Source organism: Oryzias latipes, chromosome 10 (genome assembly GCF_053564925.1).
Source record: "Oryzias latipes strain Hd-rR chromosome 10, Olatipes_Hd-rR_3.1".
Taxonomy (NCBI): Eukaryota; Metazoa; Chordata; class Actinopteri; order Beloniformes; family Adrianichthyidae; genus Oryzias; species Oryzias latipes.
The window spans coordinates 6,334,365-6,356,028 of record NC_136246.1 but is presented as its reverse complement, the minus strand read 5'-3'; the positions used below and the strand labels follow the sequence as shown (position 1 = coordinate 6,356,028).

Below are 21,664 nucleotides of genomic sequence, written 5' to 3'. Positions count from 1 at the left end.
ACTTAGACATGGTGCCATCCATCCTACTTCAGATGGTACAGTTCTCATTTCTAGAAACGTAGAACATTTTGTTAATACCGTAACCCTTGTGCTATCCTAGCCACTTTAACATTGGGAGTTGGGTCATCTAGACCCACTAGACCGTGCTCTGAACCTTTTTTCTTCAATGATTTGTGATCTTCACTGGTGTCCATGGATTACATGAAATCTTTCCACCTTTATCCACCTTTGTCATGGTAGGGAGAACACGTCAATGTAAAGGTGGGGCAAATAAACCAGGTTGGGTGGTTTTAACCCAACTTAAAAAGGGACTATTTTTTTTCTAGGTTACTTTAACTCAGGAAAAAACATAATTTGGGTTCAAATGATACAATAATAACCCAACAAATTAGTATTGCTCCAAAACGTGACACAAAAAATATCCCTACATTAATAACACAAGAATTAGATGTGTCTAAGAGTGTGTCACTTTATGTTCAAATAGGGGAAAGAAAAAAAACTCTTATCTTACTGGACTAGGCCCTGTCACTGTGGCCTCAAATGATTATGGGTGGGGGGAGGGGGGTTAGCATTTGTTGTGGCTCGATATTTGAGAAATTTAATTTAAATATGTGATTTAAGTCATAATTTCATCTGAGTCTAGGTTAGACTACCTTAGGTTTTTTTTAACATTTGTTGAGGTTTTGTGTAAAGGACGTCCTGCTTTTTTAAGAAAGAAAGACAATTAAATAAATACTTTTTAATTGTTATTGGCTTTTTATAGGTACAAAGTAGACAGCATGTTACAGTTTTATCAAAAGTGGAAAATACTAATATTACATGTAGCAAATGTAAAAATAAGTCATCCTTCTTACTTTCCTTAAAAGGAAGAACAAACATTTTATCATAAGAAAATATCCGTAAAAACATAGCATAGGTAATTAAGTTAATAAACAATACAAAAATGTAAAAATCAAACATGTCAAAATAAAGACGTTAACAGGATGAAAAAGAACTCCATGATTTCTCATGACAAAACATGTACTCAAGCTCATTGTGTTTCAGTCATCAACACTTGTAGTTGCTCCAAAGACACTTGACTGTTCAGACTGTTATCATTTTTATTTTTATTCTTACACTTTTTTTTTTACAAATAACACTCAAAAAGATTCCTTTGTTCCGCCCAAAAAACAGAAGGGCAAAGTTTTTCCCCCAATCCTCAAATGTCTGTAAGGCAGTAGACCAAATTACATCTCATTTCTGTGTATTTAGCCAGTTTTTAAGGAGAGGGCTCTCCATTGAAGACAGAAAGAGGTTTTGGATCTGTCTCCTGCCAGGTGGAGTCACATCCAGGACATGTGCAACAGTTTCAGAAAATTAAAAAAAAGACTATATGAGAATGGAAAGATTAACCGTGTTTAACCGGGACAATGTGAATGGAGCTTTGTAGTTTTGAACTGAATTTGGACTTGGCTCTGTTTCAGAGCTTCTCTGTGTCACATGATGAGACAAGTACAAATAGATGTTCAGCCTGAACCCAGAAAAGATAGCAAACTAATCTGAGGTGGAACTAAAATCTTTTCAATTTACAAAAATTGTTTTTCAGCCTTACTGCATTGAAAGTTGTCATTTTATACTGAATAATATATAAAAAAACGGATGATCTTTCAAAATGTACAACCTTCATTTTTGAATGGAGAATGTAACCTCCATGCAACATCTACATCTACTATCTACAGATAGTAATAAATAGTCTCATACATATTGCTCAGCTTCTCCTTCATTTAGAATAGTCACAGAGCCATCCCCACTGTTCATCTCAATGTCTTTTGCTGCCGCATTCTCAGGAAGCAAAGCTAAATCCTTGAACACATCTACATAGTGTTCAAAGCCGGGGCCCCAGTTTAACAGATTGTCCCAGTTGAAGCCTCCAGCTTGATGCCCCAGTTTGTGGGAAAGAGTGTAATGTTGCTCAGTAGGGGGCATTTGAACAACAGCAGGGCCTCCTTCAGCCCGTCGACTTGAATACCGCCTCTGCTTGAGTCTCCCACCATAGTCCTCATCATCAGCATCTGACTCATTGACTTGAGACAGCTTAGGGACGCGGGAGCTGTAGGAAACAGGTTTTTCCCGGTCATACTCCATCTCTGAGCAGGTGAAGGAGTCATGTGAGTCGCTCTCTGAAGACGACTCTGGGGCAGGGATGCCGTCAGCTGGGTTGCGAACCCTAGACAAAGGCCTGCGACAGTCTTCCTCAGAACTGGAGCGCCCATGGTCTGCGCTGCATATGCTGGGGTTTCTTGGTCGTGGAGTGTTCAGCCGCTCCACCTCCTCAATAGATAGTCCAACAGGTGGCCCAGTTTCCAAGGGGATCTGCTCAATTGGCTGCTTCAGACGGCTTCCAGGCCTGGACGAATGACCATGGCCACTCATGGTCTGTGGACTCTTACTGCGCCTTCCCAACCTTGTGGCATAGTTAAACATGGGGGGTGGTTGGCACATGTCATTGTGCATGTCCATTGGGCTGCCCTCACGGCGAGACAGGTTGAGTTCTCTGGTAGAAGTGTTGTGGTAGAAGGAGGAAGGCTTGGTGAAGGGGGCTGGAGAGTGTCTGGACAGATGGTTTGGGGTAGGGCAAGCTGAATGAGAGTGGCTGAGTGGAGTGGATCTCAGAGCTTGAGTAAACTGAGGCTGGTAGGTATAGCTTGTTGCTCCAAGTGGTAACGGAGACTGTCTGGCAAAGCCCAGGGGGCTGTGTCTTTGGATGGAGAACTTGGGTGTGTGGCTACGGAACTGCTTATAATGTTGGATGATGTCAGCATCTGAAGGGGCAATACTGCTGGCATTGTCTATGTCATAATGCTCAATATCTGCATCTGGGCCATTACAGGGGGCACATGGAGCACTTGGGACGGTCTCATTATTGTGAGGAATATCAGTTTCATCATAAATCAGATAAGGGTTTTCCCGTTCAATGATATCTGGCTTTGGGTTTCCTTCTGGTTGCTTTCGTACCGTCATGTCATCTCCATATGGAGGGATGTTGTCTGGATCGTCAAAGGCTACATTTTCACTACCCTTCTTCTTTTTCTTCTTCTTCTCCTTGGGTTTCTTGTCCCTGGGCTCATTTGGCACTTTTGTCTTGTTTCGGCCTTTACAGTGATTGCACAAGATCAGGCTAAGTACCACTAAGGCAAGAACAGTGGCACAGCTGCCAACAATTGCTGGCACTGCCCAGATGGGAAGGACCATTGACTCGATTGTGGGGCTTGGGCTGCAGATAAATCCACCATTGCTGCCTGTGCTGCAAATAGTACCTTGAGGACACTGCACACCCAGACAGGCCACCAATGTCTCACAGGTCTTGCCAGCATAGAACTCAGAGCAGACACAGGTAAAACCAGAGCTGGGGCCCGGCACACAGCTGCCATGATTCTGGCAGGGATTGGAGCTGCAGTCACCAGGTGGGACGCACTGGTATGTGTACCACTCATTTACACACATGAGCCCATCCCAACATGGGCTACTCTCACACAAGTTAGGGCCTCTGCAGCCAATTTTGACAGATGAACTGCTCTTGGTTGAGGTAACAAGGTTGTGCTCCCCAGTAAATGGTAGGTTCTCCCCATTGTACTTCACGTATGCCATGCAGCCGTCAAAGCCTGTAATGGAACAGTAGAAAAAGCCAGTTAACAGAGAAAGACTGTAGGAGGAGCAGCCATCCCGAATTATCTTAATATCGATGAGTCCTCCAATGCTGATGATCTTTTGCTACAACCAGTAGAATCTGGAAGTTGCAGGAATAAAATAAAAAATTAATATTTTTTTAACATGCAAAAATTGTCAAACAAAGCAAATGTTTTACTGTAAAAATGTATCAATCATTGTGCAATTTCAGAGAAAATATGACATCCTTTAGAAGAGAAACCCTTGACAAAGCCATTGTACAAGATGGATCAAATGAAAGTTTTTAACTGTTTCCGTTGCTTTGACTATTCTATTTTACAGCTAGTGCCTAAAAGCACCACACTACCCATGTCAAATTCCAGTGCACATTAATTCCTGTTATTTTTTTCTGTAAAAACAAGTTCATAAAAGTGAGTAAAACCTAAGCAAAACTCTTGAGTAAACCACTGAAGTACAGATTGGTTAGCCTGCATTGTGCTGCAGGTTTGCATACTGAGAGATGATTTGTTTCAGTGTTTGAAACGGACTAACAAATCTTCCCAACAGTCCATTTTTACCATATTAGTACATAGTAAAACCTTTTTTCTCCCTCCTTTGAAATGCTAGTTTCACTTTTTTTTGTTACCTTCTCTCTTTCAATCATCTCCAGACTTAAACTAAAGAACTTTGATGGTTCCTGGCTTGTTTGTTTTTCTAGTCTAGCTATATTTTTACTCTACAAGCCTATATGAAAATTGATTTTCCTAATCCAAACATGAATTTTCTGTTAGCCCATAAAGTGCATACCCCAACTCAAACACAATCACATTGCAGAGGATGCAAGTTTGGAATCTTTTTACAGAAATAAATGTAGGACACAAACAACACCAGTGTTTCCAAACCCTGGTTCTAAGAGCACGTCTTCTATCAGATTGACATGCCTGACTTTAATTACTGTCAGTCTAAAGTCTGCAAAAGTTAGTGATGAGCTGAATCAGGTGTATTTAAGCGGAGAATCATTTAAAACTTACAGGAATATGTGTTCTAAGTACCATGATTGGAAATCACTTTTATGAACACGAGGACAACCAAACTACGGCCTTCATGAGCACACCACCCATCTACAGCCAAGATAAATATCTGGTGACAACTGATGTGTCATCTATATTGAGTCTGGTTCTGATGGCAGTTTCTTTTTATTCTTAAATTTAAAAGGAGTTTTTTCTCCACTGTTGTTGATGGTCCGATGATTCGTCCAGGGTGCAACTCGCATTCACCCAACAGTATACTACTACTGATTATACTGAATAACCCTTTGGTGTCTACAAAGGATTTTCCCCCACCCCAATCCCACCCTATATGTTTTTCTCTGGGAGCCAGGAGGTTATAATGATCTACAATGTTGGAAAATTGAGTAGACTATAACAGTGGAGGATAGTTTAGATCAGTTTGATGATTCTGACCTATTGGATCTTGCTTTTAGACAACGGCAGATCAGAGTTTTCAGAAAAAAACTTAACTTACTTGAATTTGCAAAATGTTATTTTCGATGCATTGGAGACAGCACTGACAAAATGTGAATATAACAAATATATATATATATATATATATATATATATATATATATATATATATATATATATATATATATATATATATATATATATATATATATATATATATATATACATATATCTGAGGAAACTGTTAATAAAAGTTGGATTAAGTCTTCCCTTTTAACCCTTGTGCTATCCTAGGCACTTTAACATTGGGAGTTGGGTCATCTAGACCCACTAGACAGTGCTCTGAATCTTTTTTCTTCAATGATTTGTGATCTTCACTGGTGTCCATGGATTACATGAAATCTTTCCACCTTTATCCACCTTAGTCATGGTAGGGAGAACATGCCAATGCAAGGGTGGGGGTCATCTAAGATAGCACAAGGGTTAACGTGGTGAAGGGAGTAAGAAAAGCTTCATTTCCAAATGCTGCTTGAATCTTGCTGCCTTTCATGATCCCAATCTTCAGATACTAACAGTATAATTCATTCAGGTGACCTGTTCTGACTCGTGTCCTGAACAAAGACTCATTTCTGTCAGGATTCGGCTGAATTAGTCTGAAAGGGAAGCATGCACTGAAGATAATGAAATGGACAGAAAAAAAAGAAATAAAACATGGAGGAAGAGTGTCTCACCTGCTCCTGTTTTCTGAGGAAGTGCTCCTGGTGGAATCCCCCCCAACGAAATGGTCAGAACGTTGAGACCTCCAAAGTCTTGAGTGGGGTGCTGGATGACTCTTGAAAGGCTGCTGTCCACCAGGATCTCAGTGGATGAGCCATTCTTCACCAGCCGGAGTGTGTGCCACTGACCGTCTGAGAGCGCCATATCACTCACGGTGCGCTCTACCTTCCCACCAACGCCAGCATCTGAGATGTAGAGGATGCTACCGCTCTTCAGCTGAGAAAAACAATAACAAAAAAGAGCTTTGAGAAGAGTTGTGGCTTTGTTGGCTAACTGTAAGGATGAAGAAAAGGACCCGAGTTATTCAGGGTCAGAGCATTTGTGCTTAACACATTGCATGTCATCTTAACTAAACCAAATACAGGCAAATTACATTTCAGGAGCTCCTGCTCATCTCAGTCCAAAGCTATGAGAATGTAATTGAGGAAACATTACCATCTCTAACATTAATCCACAGAGCGCCACCCTTCTAACACTGCAGCCATAACACTTCTGCAGTGGTTTGGCAGAACCTTCAGACCACAGCCGGACTCTGACTGTACCTGAACCTGTATCTGTGACCTGATGGTTGTAGGTCTCACACTGCACTAGCCTCTGCTGGCTTAACAAACTAAAGTGCCTAAATTCTCAAATGTTTGTCCTTTTAAGTGACGTGCATGAAGCATTTTCCATCTTTTGGTTGTGTGAAGGAGAAACATCAGACTCTCAGATTATACCAGGTGCAAAAAAAAGAGGTGCCCATTTTTGTTTTCGAACAAAAGCCTTTCTTTTGGTCAAAAACATTTTGTCAGTGATTAAATGCTGACACATTTTTTTGTTGACTGCCAAGAGAGTAGAATAATCTGTCTGGCAACTCATTTCTCTACTGGCTCCACCTCCTCTGGCTGCCAGTCATGTCTTTGTTTCAGCAGCTGAGCCAGTGCTGGTGTGCAGTTTTCCATGCTTTGATGGCAGCTCGCTGATTCTAAGCGTGTCGCCGTCTGCAGGAGCACAGAAAAACTACAAAAGGGGAATTTAAGAAAGTTCCATCCAGAATGTGAACAACATCAAAACACCTGCATTGAAAAATGCAAATAACGCAGATAATTAGCTTTGACAGGAAGGGTTGGATTCCTTTTGTCTTTAGTAAAGCTTCTGAATTTATTTAAGTTTGTGAGGCACTTTGTATTAGAGAAGTGATGACCCCAAAGCACAACATTTCTTTAAAGAAATCATAGCGAGGCTCCTTCTTTCTGAGTGTATGGTAATGTCATAATCTCCCTATTTTGATGGAAAACTAATCGTGTTCCTAAACTTTTTAAAGACTCCAGAGCAATGAGAAGTAGCTTCCGGATGCTTTAAATTGGAAAAGCAGAAAGCGTCCACGGCCAAAGAAGACGGAGGACTCCAAGGATGGAAAAACAATTATGGCTTTATCGGTTCCACATCCTGCTTTCTTTCTAAAGTTTATATAGTTCCTCCAACATGGACACATGTTGGAGGAACTATAGCATTTCTGCATTGCTCCTGTCAGACTTTCTACACCCTTTAAGAAGTTGTGATGATGATGATTTGATGAGGACCAGAAGCTGCTCAGAGCCAGAAAAGAAAATCCTGTAAGGAAGGTTGTTGCTGCAGCGAGACGGCTTCACTGGAGTGAAAAGGAGGGAGGGAGGGGGGTGTCTGACAGGAAAATTGAAGAGGATGAATGAAAGTTTGGGCCTCTTTGGGTAACTGCCCAGCGTCAGTCAGAGGAAGAGGGCTCTGAGGCTAAAGAGGGGCGGAGTCTTAGAAAGAGTTTTCTTGCTGTTTAAAGCGTGTAGTGATGACTGGCGTGCACGAGGTCAGGAACATGCACACGCAGGTGCCGGGAATCCAAGTTTGAAAGGATTATGGACACTTTTTGATTACAAAATACATGCTGTGCAGTAAAAGTGCAGCATCACCAGGCAGCCATGTTGGAGGTTTGATGGTGATTAGAAGCGGCTTCTTCTGATCCATGTCAGCACCCACCCATCTGGAGGGAGCTGTTAAAATCGGTGCAGTAAACCTTAACCCCCCCCCCCCCCCCTGCAGAGGGAGCCTAATTATTATCCAGCTGACATAACCTCCACTGGGTCCAAACGCAACTTTAGGGTCTGCACTGTGAGCTTCATTTAAAGGCTGCAGGAGATGCCAAAGACTGTGATGTCATGGTGCTTCGTGCCTCTAAACAATTCACTGGACCACAGACTTTCTGATCCAGGATGCAAAAAACAAAAAAACTCAACATTATTGTGGAATGGCTAAACTAAAAAGCACAAAATAATCCGCCAGGATTAAGGTTGGTATGATTTTCTCCCACAGTTTCCCAACCAGTCGTGCCATTTATGTTGGTTAATGTTAATGCAGAATAAATGAAAATAGGCTGGAGGAAGCAAAAAACATTTAACATATATGTGTCAGTCTTTGTTCACTCCACACACCATTATTACTAGCATCCATCCGTCTGTCCATCCATAAATCCATCCATTTATCCATTCATCCATCCATGCATCCATCCATCCATCCGTGCATCCATCCATGCATCCATCATCCATCCATGCATCCATCATCCATCCATGCATCCATCATCCATGCATCCATGCATCCATCCATCCATCCATGCATCCATGCATCCATCCATCCATCCATCCATCCATCCATCCATCCATCCATCCATCCATCCATCCATCCATCCATCCATTCATCCATCCATGCATCCATCCATCCATCCGTGCATCCATCCATGCATCCATCATCCATCCATGCATCCATCATCCATCCATGCATCCATCCATCCATCCGTGCATCCATCCATGCATCCATCATCCATCCATGCATCCATCATCCATCCATGCATCCATCCATCCATCCGTGCATCCATCCATGCATCCATCATCCATCCATGCATCCATCATCCATCCATGCATCCATCATCCATGCATCCATGCATCCATCCATCCATCCATGCATCCATGCATCCATCCATCCATCCATCCATCCATCCATCCATCCATCCATTCATCCATCCATGCATCCATCCATCCATCCATCCATCCATCCATCCATTGATAGAATCCACTATATTCCTTTACAACCAACAATAATTACCATCAGGGTCCAAAACTTCCTTTTGGCCTCAATAGCTAGATAAAATAACTTCTACCTATATTTTGGATCTTAACATTGTGCTTAAAAAGAGGGTTTGGGGGGGGGGGGGGGTCCTCGGCTCTAGAACAGATTGACTGAGTGTTCTCCAATGGTCAGCTGCCTCTTTGTTCATGTTCAGAGACACCTGGCTTGGTGATGTCACAACCAGTCAAAATGCTCCAGAGCAGCAATTTGCTGCAGGTTCAGTCATGCTGCATTTCATGTAAACCCCTTTTCAGGATATTACTTTAACCAGAATATTACCTCATATTACCCAGCTTTGCTGGGCTTAACATATTTACAAAAGTGTATTTCTTCTTCATATTCTGTTCTGTTCATGTAGTACAATGTCTACTTGGTCGAGGGGATGACATTACTTTATAGTTGAGATTTGGTTCAATCGTATCTCAGCTGTCTTGTGTTGTGAGGTTCTATGAAATCTGTTCAGACCTTCAGAATCCACAGAGCAGGCTGCAGTGGGCTGTAAGCAGCAGAGACAGAGAGCTGCAATCACCAATCACATCTGGAGTCTGTGACACCAAGGCCAGCTAGAAGGCCTTACGCCATGTCTGTGCTTTACACTGACGGGACATGTATGCGTCCTGGGATTGGATGATAAGTCATGACAGAGACAGAATGCAACTAACCTGATCAATGTTCTTCAGAGCAGAAATCTGACTGATGTCTATATCTTTGTTCAGAATATAATATTATCCAAGATGCAATCTAATCCACAAAGGTACATATCCTAAACATGACCTCAGTCAGAATGTTACACTATTCAGCATAAAACTTCAGAACTTCTGCCTCACTGAACCTTTTTTTCCAAGCCATAGCAGACACCTGAAGCCCTCACCTTCACAGTGGTGTAGTTGCTGTTCTCGCGGACGTGCAGCACAACGCCGGTTTTGCTACGGGTTCTGAACTTGACCTCCAAGCTGCTGGGCTGGGAGTTGTCAGGGGCCACGCCCCTGTGCGTCTGCCTTAGCAGGGCGTCACGTTTGGGGCCCTGCTTTAGTGAGTAATCCAGGCGACCGGTACCGTCCAGAGTCAAGGCGGTGTCTGCCGACATGTCTGGATCAGAGACAGGAAAAGATCACAAGAGTTGTGTTAAAAATTTCTGCCTCCACTTCAATTCATACTGTTCAAGTCTAAAGTTTCATGTCCAACAACACAGCAGGTAAACATAACCCAACCGTTAACCCAGAAAGCCACCATGACACCGAAATTTGACAACGTTTTTGATCTTATCATGTGATGTGTGACAGCCAGAATCTGACATCATAGTAATAATGCTGTTTGTGTAAATATACTGTCCCAGGATCCAGAAGAAAAGCTCCTTCAGTCCAGACGTGTTGGCACATTTATGAATCTGTGCTCTGTTATTTCACCAAACAAACCAGAGGATTGTTTTGATATGTCATTTTCTGAATAACACACACTTCCCAGATTTTGATTAAGTCTCACATGTTAATTTTGTTTTTGGCACTGGACTGTTGTAAAGTCTCAGTAAGTAGAAGCTGCTGCTTATCTATTTTAAGTAAAAGGAAGTCAACCCTGAGGATTTATGAAATAAGGAGCTTTTAAAATAAAGCTGTCAGGCACAAATGCACTTCATTCTGAGCCTCATGCTACAGTTTAGTGACTCCTGAGGATCAATGATAAATATTTATTATTTCCTGTGTGCAGCAGAGTCAACATAAAAGGCCATTCAGAGGCAAACACTCACATTTCTCACAGAAGCTGCCGGTGAAACCCTCCGTGCACTGACACTGCTGCCAGGACCAGCGGTCCACGCAGGTGCCTCCATGTCTGCAGGGGCTGCCTGTGCAGGCTCCTTCCAGTCTCGGACATCTGCAGACACAATGGTCCAAAACTGACAGTCAGAGTGACCGTGTGACAAGCGAGCACAGCAGTGTGCTGCCCCAAAAAGAAACTCCAAATGATGAGCAGAGCTGCGGTTCCTCTCCCAGGGCGATAAACAAAAACCTACAAAGAAGCCTCCAACATTAGCATCTTAAAAGATCTGCTTTTGCTTCACGTTTCACAAAGAAACAGAAAGGAAGAAATTCTCTGGGATTCACTCTTTCCCATCAAAAATCCACTATCTGTGTCTAAAAAAATCCTTCCATGGACAGTCTCAGATCTCCACACAGAGAGTCAAGGAGGTTGGAAATGAGAAGGGGGGGTTGGGTGCAAACCTTTCAGTGATGCCACGGGACGCCAGCGCCTGACTGGGCTCCAGCGGCCGGCCGTTCACCGCCAGCTCCATGATGCAGCCCACAAAGTCGTGGGTGCCGACCTGTCCACGCCGATGAAGCAGTGGCTCAATGGAGCCAACGCCTCCAACCGAGAGCCTGTTGGGCTGCACATCAAGAATCCTGCAGGAGCACAAACACACCTGAGTGCACTTGAACACACAAGGACTCATTCAAACACACATGCAAAACATGACAACACAAGACATGGAGAGGGTCCAACTTCTCCAGCAACTGTTACTGAGGAGTAGAGAAAGTCTGTTCTTCCACGCTGACTAAATTGTGTTATTATTTCATGTTTCCTCTTTTCAGCTCTGTCTTCTATAAGGGAAGGTTGGGGACTAAGATGTGAATTAGATTAAAGTTTTAATGGTTTCTGTGTCTTTTGTCAGATGTGAGAGGATCAAACACATTCTGCCTGAAGTCACATTAAATTACTCTTTGATTTTCTCACCAGTCAGTGTGAACCGCCACGTTGCTCACAGCACAGTAACCGGGCTCCTGGTCATCGCCACACAGGTCCACCGTCAGAGACGCAGCCTTCACAGAACACACGCAATGCACACACATGATTACGTCATGTGACCTCCTTTACTCAGCAAACGGTTTATCAGAAAATTAGCATCTTAGAATCCTCAAACCAGGGCCTTCAGAATGCACTGGAGCGTCTGGAAGGAGAATTAGCACCCACAAGTCGGAGGCCATCATTCTCAACTGGAAAAAGGTGGATTTCCCTCACAGGGCAGGTGGGGAGCTTCTGCCCCAAGAGGAGCAGTTTACAGACTAATTTTGCTGAAAATGCTGCTTTTGGTGTTTTTTACTTGTTATTTTCTGAGCTGGAATCTGGCTCACAACTTTACAGCAGGTGCAACACAACTTTGTTGCACCAGTAATGTTAGGTTGGGGTTGTGAGGGGCTGTAAGCTAGTGGGAAAGCACGTAAGCAGATGGATGATGGGAAGTGGGCAGGTTTACTTCACAGCAACAGTCCCACCCACAACCTCAAAGGTGAATTTCTAATGAATTCCTGCTGCTCTGAAGAAACTTTGTCCTAGAAAAAAACACCGGTTTTTGATTTTGACTAATAATCCTAATTAAAACACCACTGGGAACACTTTGAAAATCGATCAAAAGATGGACGGAATGGGTCTTTAGGTATCTAGTTTATGAGTGAGGGGAGGATGGAGTGAGATTGACAGCTGCATTAATGCAGTCGCTGCACTGATCTCCTAAAGTAAAGAAGTATCTGAGTCAAAAGGCAAAGCTCAGGATTTCCTGGTTAATCTGTGTTCCTGCCCTCATCTGTGTTCATGAGCTTTGGGTCATGACCAAAAGGAGAAGATCCCAGATCCAAGCAGCTGAAATGAGTGCTCCTTGGAGGACTCAGCCACCTTGACAATGAAACCACATGATTTCAGACTACAGAAACTTTTTCAGTCTGTCTGTCGTGTGCAGCCCTGCTGTGTCCACAGTTATGCTGTCGAGTTTCTGTGCCAGCTGAGGTTTCTTAGACCAGTTTTATGGATTTTGCTGAGGAACTTTGATGTGACTTATGAAGAAGGTATTTCAATTGTTTTGTGTACTTTTCATTTTTTTTCTTTTTTAAAGTTTAAAGTTAAAATTGTTTAAAAAAATGACTTGTATTTATTTAAAAAAATGTGAGAAAAGCATTTGAGAAAATATTCTCCTGCATTGCTGTAAGAAGTCCGATTCCAGGCATCCGAGTTAGAAGCTGTTCAAAATAAAAGGGCAGACTTCGTCTTTACCTCTACAGTTCAGACCCTTGTAGTATTATTATCTGATCGGGACAGCCGTTTCTCCTTCTTTCTCCATGTTCAACAGAGGAGTGATGCTGCAGGGAGCAGACAAATGTTCTGAGGAGGAAACCGTCCGGAAAAGTGTGTGAAAGTGTTGAAAAGCCCTGACAGCCACGTTCCACCTCAGCTGGGACTCAAGTCAACCAGAACCACAACGGTCCGAGTCCCCCAGGACAGTATGACCCTGCTGAACCATAATATATGCAGGCGAGTACTGGTGTGTTCAGTTTCTCTGCTTTCGTACTTTGTTTTTGTCAACAGCTATGAAAGTTAAACAGCTGAACTTCAGATTTTTGTCAAACCTGTTCCTGAATGTCTGAAGCTGCACAATGTGATTCTTTTCCAGAATTCTCATTCAGAAGTTTGCCGCTCTGAAATTACAGATTTATCAGCTGTGATGTTATCGGACTGTACGGAACGATACCACCTAACCATGGAAACAGAGAACATGAGCACTCTGATGAGGCTCCAAAAAAAGGGCGGGGGGTCCTGTCTTACAATAAATCTGTGAGTATTTTCCACTATGGAATGGTCATGGAACAAAGCCAAAGAATAAATCACATCCCTGGGGAAAGGGAGGTCAAGGACTGACCGGAGCCCCAGCCTGAAATCTTAGATTATACTGGCAGCTCTACCATTCAGGCGAAGAGCCTCATCGGCCTTGAGCATGCACACACACACACACACACACACACACACACACACCCACACACACACACACAGCAGACATCGGGAAAAAGGAAAATTAACACAACTTTCTCAAAAACCACAATTTCACAACAGATTTACACCACTCTGGAAGACCTTTGGTCTTTTCTGGATGACCCAGAAAACCTTTCCCCCTTATAACACAGGCTAAGAAATGCCCCAGGGGGAGCAATCATCTGGACCTCAGCCTTTCCCTGCGGGTGATTTTACTGTTAAATGTGAACCCAGACTATATGCTTTGCTAAATACATGGTTTCTGAGAAACAACTGCAAACCTCTGGATAAACAGCTGACTGTCGGAGACATTGCCGATGGACTTTACCAAGCAACAGTCAGAGGTCTGGAGAAGGATTTCACTGATCTTCTGGAGACGCTTCACTCCCTAAAAGCTGACGGGTCCATCAGTGGCCCTCCTCCAGCACCGAAACCCCGAAAGGGATACAGCGGGTTAAAATATGGAGGGATGGACAATTTTTGATTGTTTTATGTTTTACTGAGACTGGGGGCATTTTTTCAGGTCAGATAGAGATCAGCAGTACATCTCCAACCTTCCTTGTCTTCCATGTACTAAGGACATGAGATAAGAAAAAGGCAAACTTCTTCAAAAACCAGGTCAAGATGAGGAGAACAACACTCCCTTCTGAAACTAACCAAACAGGCACTCCAGCACTGGAGACTGCTCGTTCTCCTCTTTCTGGATTAGTTCCTCTCTTAGCTCAGGCCTTTTAAAAGTCGTGCTCATAAACCACTCAGAAAGCCAATACTTGTTATGTCTCCTAGATGTTCACAAAGCCTCTGAGATCTGCTAACCCTCAGGTCAGAACCAAGCAGGATGAGGCTGTCTTTAGAAGGAGCTGAAATAAATACTAATTCAAATTCAAACCTCAAACTTTGTTCCTCCCTTTGACGTGGTGCACCTCTGTTTTACGGCTGTCAGACACTTTCAGTTAATAATGCTGTCAACTCTCTGTGCATCTCTGTTAAGCACACATGCATGCCTACATACATGCGTGTGTATGTTCTGTTAGCCACATTGGAGTCAGCAGATGTCGGGTAAAACTCAAAAATTAGAACCCATTAATTTATCCATTTGTACCTTTTCAAGTAAATAATTTTTTTAAACTGAGTTGACGATCACAGGATTTTTGCTCCTCAGAGAAACTGCATTTCAGAGGTTGATCTAGAACCGAATGGGTAACTCAATCATGGCATTAACTAACTAGTCGCCTGAGGAAGTAACTCTTCTGCTATGCCAAAAGATCTTACCATGCCGGCCCTCCTGGCGATGACGGTGTGGAACTGTCCGTCTGAAACCTTGATGGTGGTCATCAGTTTGTAGGTTCCACTGCCTAAGTTGAAGGAGAACCGCATCTGGCCTTCAAAGATCTCCAAAGCCAAGAACTCAGCTTTGTCTCCAGTCTGGTTGTCGTGGTTGTACATTAGCAGCGCGTTGCTCTTCAAGGTTGCAAACTTGATGTATATGTAGTTGTTGTTGGGATCCAGCGATGGAAACTCCATGTATGAGAGCTCCTCAAAACCGTAGCTGTTCAGTTCACAGTGTTTGCCGAAAACCCCTGAAGAAAAGACCACAGAGGCGTCACATTCAGGCTCTGCTGTAAAAAACGCTTTCACAAACAGTTTCAGATGGATTTCTTCCTAATTTGCTTTTGATTTCCAGCCAAAAACCTTCTTTCATCACAAATTAAAAATCACAAAAAATGGAGAGAAATGTTGACATTTATTAAAATCAGAGAACTAATTATTCTTTCTCGCAGTATATTGATTGTGTACATTTTTTAAGGGAATTTGCTTCTTTAACGCTGTAGGCGCCACTTGTTTTTACTTACCAAATGGACAGTGGCAATAATATCCGTCGACCCGATTTCGACAGGAGCCGCCATTAAAACAAGGGTTACACTCACAGTGGTTGACGATGGAGTCACAAGATTTTCCTGGATTCACAGGACAAGACAAATGAAAGATGGCAGACAAACACAGAACATCCTGCATGACTGTCATGACAGCTGAGAAACACATCAAAAAGACTGAAAGCATTACTCTGACAGCATGCTTCACATGTCCATGCAACCATGATGAATACAACATAAAAAGGCGTAAGGGTAACATTATGTGTTTTAGTTCAATGTTTTTATATGAAGAACAATATTTTGCAATGAACAACACTTTCCCAAAATTACATCATTTTATTCACATGACTTCTTGAAACTTAATGATCTAATTTAATACTTCTCACTAGGAACAATCAGGTTTCCTAATGACTGCAAAATCAAATCCCATTTGAGTTTTTCTTGTGGAAGCAAACAGCTGAAATGTATGTGAACAGCTGCCACACATGCAGACAATTGTAATGAGCGGAGAGGTTAAACATCATGGTCAGGAATGTGGCACTGACAGTAAAAATAACATGCATCAATAATAGGTGACACATGGTGCAACAGCAAGAGCCTGACAGTGAACTCTGAAAACATATTTGATGCTATAAATCCCTAGAACAATTTACTGATGGAGATGGAATCTGCTGCCAAAAATCAGCCAGGGAAAACAGGAAGAGGTTCAGAGTTCACACCGAGGGCGCACAAACTACTGTAAGTCAATAAGTGCATTTGGAGCGGGAGGATCATCCATCTTTGCAAAACTCAAAGATCTGCGGCCATTTTTTATCCTCATAATAAAAAAGGACAGTAATGAGGCTAATTGCTTTCTACAGCTCACTTTGAAAATGTCTTTCAGATGCTGCAGTCAGAACCTGGACATTATACAGAATCCAATTTACTGTGCAGTGTTTTCCACTTAAAATGCACTCTTTTACCACGGCCAATGATGGAGTGCATTCATTACAGTTCCAAATGAAAATACCTTATTGGACATTTCGTGATGCTGGTCATTTGTCAAACAGTAAGCTAGATCTGAAGTGCTTGATTAAGAAATCTGTGAGTGCAGTCTGTGTGTGGTCAATGCTGCACGTGCACCGAGGCACAAAATGAAATGTGAAACCCACGAACTCTGTCTGGAGCCCAGACTCAACACTGGACTACACCGTGCTGTGAGTTGTCCTTTTTGTCAAAACAAGCATGACAAGCTGATACGCATTAAGCTTATAAGAAAAAAGCCAAACTGTTTTCACAGCCTTGCCATAATGCTGCAAATGTGACACCTTTGGAAACGTTCAAAGCAAATATTTCTTTTGGACCAAAGACAGTGTGCGACTGCTGTACATTACTGCCTGCATGTGAGCGGCTGCTGCAGGCATTACCAGAAAACCAAAAATAAAATGCTACTCGTGCGAGTGTGTGTATATGTATGGGTGTGTGCATGTGCGCGTATGTCTGTGAATGTACATGTGCCTGTGTACGTTACCTCTAAATCCGGATTTGCAGACACAGTTGAAGCTGCCGGGGAAGTTCTGGCACAGTGCCCCATTCTTACAGGGATTGGAAAGGCATTCATTGACGTCCCTCTCACAGGCCATTCCAGTGAAACCCTCTGGACAGGTGCAGGAGAATCCCCCCACCAGATTGTGGCAAGTGCCACCATTGTGGCAAGGCAATGGCTTGCACTCATCGATGTCTGTCTCACAGTGAGCTCCTGCATATCCTGGCCTACAACTGCAGGCGTAGGGCTCCAGAGGGAAGTTGGAAACAAGGATAACAGGGACACTTTCTTCTGTCTTCATTTCAGCTCCAACACTAAGGCGCCTCTTGCAGCTGCCTCCATTCTGGCATGGGTTACTTGTGCATGGATCATGGTCCACTGCATCTATTTGGACCCCACTGTGTCTGTTTAAAATGTCTTTGATACTCTGAAAGAATGTGGCTACACCACTGGGGTTCACATACTGACCATGGCCCCTTTTCACAGCAGCCATTAGGAAGGTCTGATTATTGAGCTCATAGGCTCCATAGAGTAGTACTCCTGTCCCTAGTCCTGCTAGCTGGGAGTTGGCAACGCGAACGAAGCTGAGGTAGTGGTTGGTAAGAAAGCTTTTGACTCCTTCAGAGCGAAGCTTGATGAGAATACTGTTGTCCACTGTGGCATTGTTGAAGCCCATAAAAACAACTGTGGCTGTATTACTGACTGAACCATGGACACCATCACTGCTGTGAATGTTCAGTTCAAAGGTTCCATCTGTTGAGCGCGCTTTCGAGTTAAGGTCACATGTTCCTGGGGGAATGCTGAAGAGGCTGGACGATGGGGGGGAAAGGGAACAGTGGAACTTGTCTTGAATATCAGGGTCTTGTGGTTTGACACTTCCTAAAAAGCCTCCAGGAAACAAGCTCCCAAAGTAGTGGACAAAAATTTCCAAAGAACGTGGCTCTGAAGGGTTGTCATTCTGATCGTTTACTTTGACATGAACAGTTCCTGTAGAAGACATTTGAGGCACCCCAGAGTCTTTGATCATAACATGGAGGTAGAAGTCACTAATCTGCTCCCTGTCTATTTCCTGACTAGTGGTCAGCACCCCAGTGGAGCTGAGGCTAAAACAGTTGTTTGCAGGGCCAGAGTTCATCAGGCTGTACAGGAATGGACCTTGGTTGGGTGGTAGATCTGGGTCAGAAGCAGTTAGTGTTGCTACTGCAGTGCCAGCTCTCTGGTTCTCCATTACTTCTGCGTAAGTGGTTGTCAAGGTTGGACCATTGTCATTAATATCTTCCAGATTCACTATAACTGTAGCAATGCCTGTGGCAGGAGGTGTACCAGTGTCCACAGCAAGGACTGTGAGATTATACACAGGGGTGGTTTCTCTGTCCAGCTCTGCAGCTACAGACACCTGGCCAGTTTTGGGGTTGATAGTAAACATGTTTTTAGTAAGTTCAGGGTCAATAAAGTAAGAAAACCTGCTCCAGCTTGGTACAGAGTCTGAGTCATCCGCCTTCACAAAAGTAACAAGATCACCAGGTGATAGACCTTCACTAACTTGGACATCATACAAATCTTGGGTGAAGACAGGCGGATCGTTGGCATCAAGGATAGTAATATTCACAAACACTTCATCAATATCTGCCCCACGAATGCTTCCTGCATTTTTTGCCAACACTTTTAGTGAAATCTTTTCTTCTTTCTCACGGTCGAGCATACCTGTGACATAAATCTGTCCAGTTTTCTTGTTGATGCTAAAGCCCTTATTTCTGCTCTTTCCAAAAATAAGGTAGTAAACCACTCCATCCTCCCCCTGGTCTCGATCACTGGCAAAAACCTCTCCAACCACAGTGCCTTTTGGAGCAGCTTCAGAGACTTCAAAGTAGTACTGTTTGGAAACAAAGCGGGGAACATATTCATTGGCTCCCTTAAGCTGAATGTTGACATTGGCAAAACTGCAACGGTCTTCGTCGGGGATGTTAAAGGCCTTTACTGTTAGATGGTAGACCTGCTTAGCTTCATAATCTAAGAATCCCTGGGTGGTGATGATGCCGGTGTTTGGGTCAATTACAAAGAGGTCACTGTCTGATGACTGTATCACATATGCCATGACAGCATTTGGCCCTGAATCCCGATCAGTGGCATTCATTCTGACCACCGTAGTGCCACTGGGAACATTTTCCTGAACAGTGGGAAAGTACTCGTCTGGATCAAATATGGGAGGGTTATCATTCACATCAGTCACTTGTATTGTAACAGAGACGTAGCTTGTTTTTGCAATCCAACCGCCATCTATGGCTGAAACTCTAAGCTCATGCTGTTGCTTCTCTTCAAAGTCCAAAGGGTTAGCTAAGGAAAGCACTCCAGTTTTACTATTAAGCATAAACACACCATTATCGTTGCCTGAAGTAATATTATACGTGATAAGGCCATTCATTTCTTTGTCTTTGTCTTTGGCAGACACGGTCCTTATTGCAGTTCCCACAGCAAGACTTTCAGGCACAGTAGCGGAAATTTGGCTTTGAGAGAACTCTGGGGTGTGGTGGTTTTCTTCTGTGACTGCAATTCTCACTGCCGTATTAGCAGACAAAGGGGGATTTCCTTTGTCTTTTGCAGTGACGTTCATGAGGAAAATTTTATTCACTTCAGATACAAGAGAAGAAAAAACAGTGATCCATCCACTTGTTTTATCTAGCACAAATTTACTAGAGCTATTCCCGCCTGTTATTAGGTACTCAATCTCAGAATTAAGACCAAAGTCTTTTTCGTCATGGGCTACAACTCTCATCAGTCTGGTGCCCACCTTAACACTTTTAGTGACAGGAGTGAAATAGCTCAGTGACTCAAACACGGGAGGATTATCGTTGCTGTCTACAATGTTTAGAATCACGGTGGTCTCACTTATCAAAGGCTTGACCGCTCGGTCAGAGGCTGTCACAATGAAGCTGTGACGATTTATATTCAAACTACTGGCACCTGTGGAGTTCTGGTATTTTAGCTGCTGTTTCACAAAAACCTCCCCTGTGCTGGCATTGATTCTGAAATACTCTGACTGGGATCGAATGAAGTAGAAAATCTTGCCGTTAAAACCCTCGTCAGGATCAACAGCAGAAACTTGTGTGACCAGGGAGCCTATCTCTGTCAGCTCAGGGTACTCCAAGTAGTAAGAAGGCCGGGTAAATCTGGGTACATTGTCATTGACGTCTGTTATAAATATGGTGACATCTGTGCTGACTGTCCAGCCAGAGTCGTGTGCAGACACTTTAACAATGTAGTGATCAGTTTCTTCTCTGTTCAGAGGTCTGTTGATTGTTATGTCTCCTGTGTTTGGATTAATGCTAAATGGAAGACCACTATCTGTAAGTGAGTATCTGCTAATGGCATTTGAACCAGCATCCTCATCTGTGGTGGTGACTCTGGTGACGGTGTAACCCACAGGTGCATTCTCTGCCACAGTAGCACTAAAAATTTTGGAAAACCGGGGAGCGTTATCGTTCACATCCAACACCCTCACCAGCACTTTGACAGACGTGCTTTTGGGTGGAGAACCTCGATCTGTGGCTTTCACTTTTAAACTGTATAGTGCCACCTTCTCCCGGTCTAGAGGCCTGTTGGTTCGTATTTCACCAGTAGCTCGATGAATACTAAAAATGTTATCTTTGTTACCATCTATAATGGCATATTCCAGCTGTCCATTGGATCCTTTGTCGAGATCAACAGCAGAGACCAGCAGCACTTGCTGAGGTGGAAGGTTTTCAAGTATTTCCGCATTGAAGGGATCTTTATCAAACACCGGCAGATTGTCGTTCACATCTAAGACCGTTATTTCCACTTTTTCATAGGAGGAGTAGGGCGGGAAGCCTTGATCTCGGGCCTCAATCCACAGGACGTATTTCTGAATGCACTCATAGTCCAGAGGGTGTCTGATTGACAATTCTCCTGAGAGCTGGTCTATATGAAAGGCGTTGTCCAGGTTGCCACTAGCAATGTAAAAGGAAAGAGGTCCGCCCCTCAAAGATGACCCAGTAACAGTTGTAACAACATGATTGTTTGGCTGATTCTCAGGGAAAGAAAAAAGTCGCTCCTTCACCTTGATGATGGGAAAGTTTCCTCCAGGAACAAAGCGCACTGTTACAGTGGTTGAATCTGTTCTAGGATTAGTTCCGCCATCTTTCACCCGAACTGCTAAAGTAACCTCTGAACTTCCAGTCAGCCTTTCACTGGCAGTGATGGCACCTCTTACTGGGTCGATCTTGAATTTCTCAGCATTCCTCCCCATCAGTGAATACTGCAGCTGGGCATTGGAACCAGCATCCTCATCAGTGACAGTGACAGCAAAAACCAAGGCCCCTGAAGAAATATCAAGAAAAGAGCTTTTATTGGTTCAATTGCTTAATTTGACCTGGTAGTAATTATTCAAATAAACATTTCCCTGGAACTGCCAGAAGGTTAAAGTTCAAGAGACCAGA

General features: G+C 43.3%; 1 protein-coding gene across 2 annotated transcripts in view; it reads right to left on the bottom strand.

Annotated features, from left to right (window-relative positions):
- Positions 1-724: 724 nt before the first annotated feature.
- The window catches only part of fat4 (FAT atypical cadherin 4), a 101,063-nt gene continuing 80,123 nt past the window's right edge, over positions 725-21,664 (bottom strand). Inside the window, exons 9-17 of one of the 2 annotated variants that reach the window (XM_023959527.2) lie at positions 17,196-21,545; positions 15,665-15,769; positions 15,084-15,391; positions 11,748-11,833; positions 11,237-11,416; positions 10,765-10,889; positions 9,892-10,109; positions 5,840-6,101; positions 725-3,641 (exon numbers count right to left, since the gene is read on the bottom strand). In XM_023959527.2, the coding sequence (XP_023815295.1) occupies positions 1,735-3,641; positions 5,840-6,101; positions 9,892-10,109; positions 10,765-10,889; positions 11,237-11,416; positions 11,748-11,833; positions 15,084-15,391; positions 15,665-15,769; positions 17,196-21,545 (7,541 nt within the window). In that variant the 3' untranslated portion in view covers positions 725-1,734. The remainder of the gene's footprint in view (positions 3,642-5,839; positions 6,102-9,891; positions 10,110-10,764; positions 10,890-11,236; positions 11,417-11,747; positions 11,834-15,083; positions 15,392-15,664; positions 15,770-17,195; positions 21,546-21,664) is intronic. The other variant, XM_023959528.2, reaches the window with a different exon arrangement.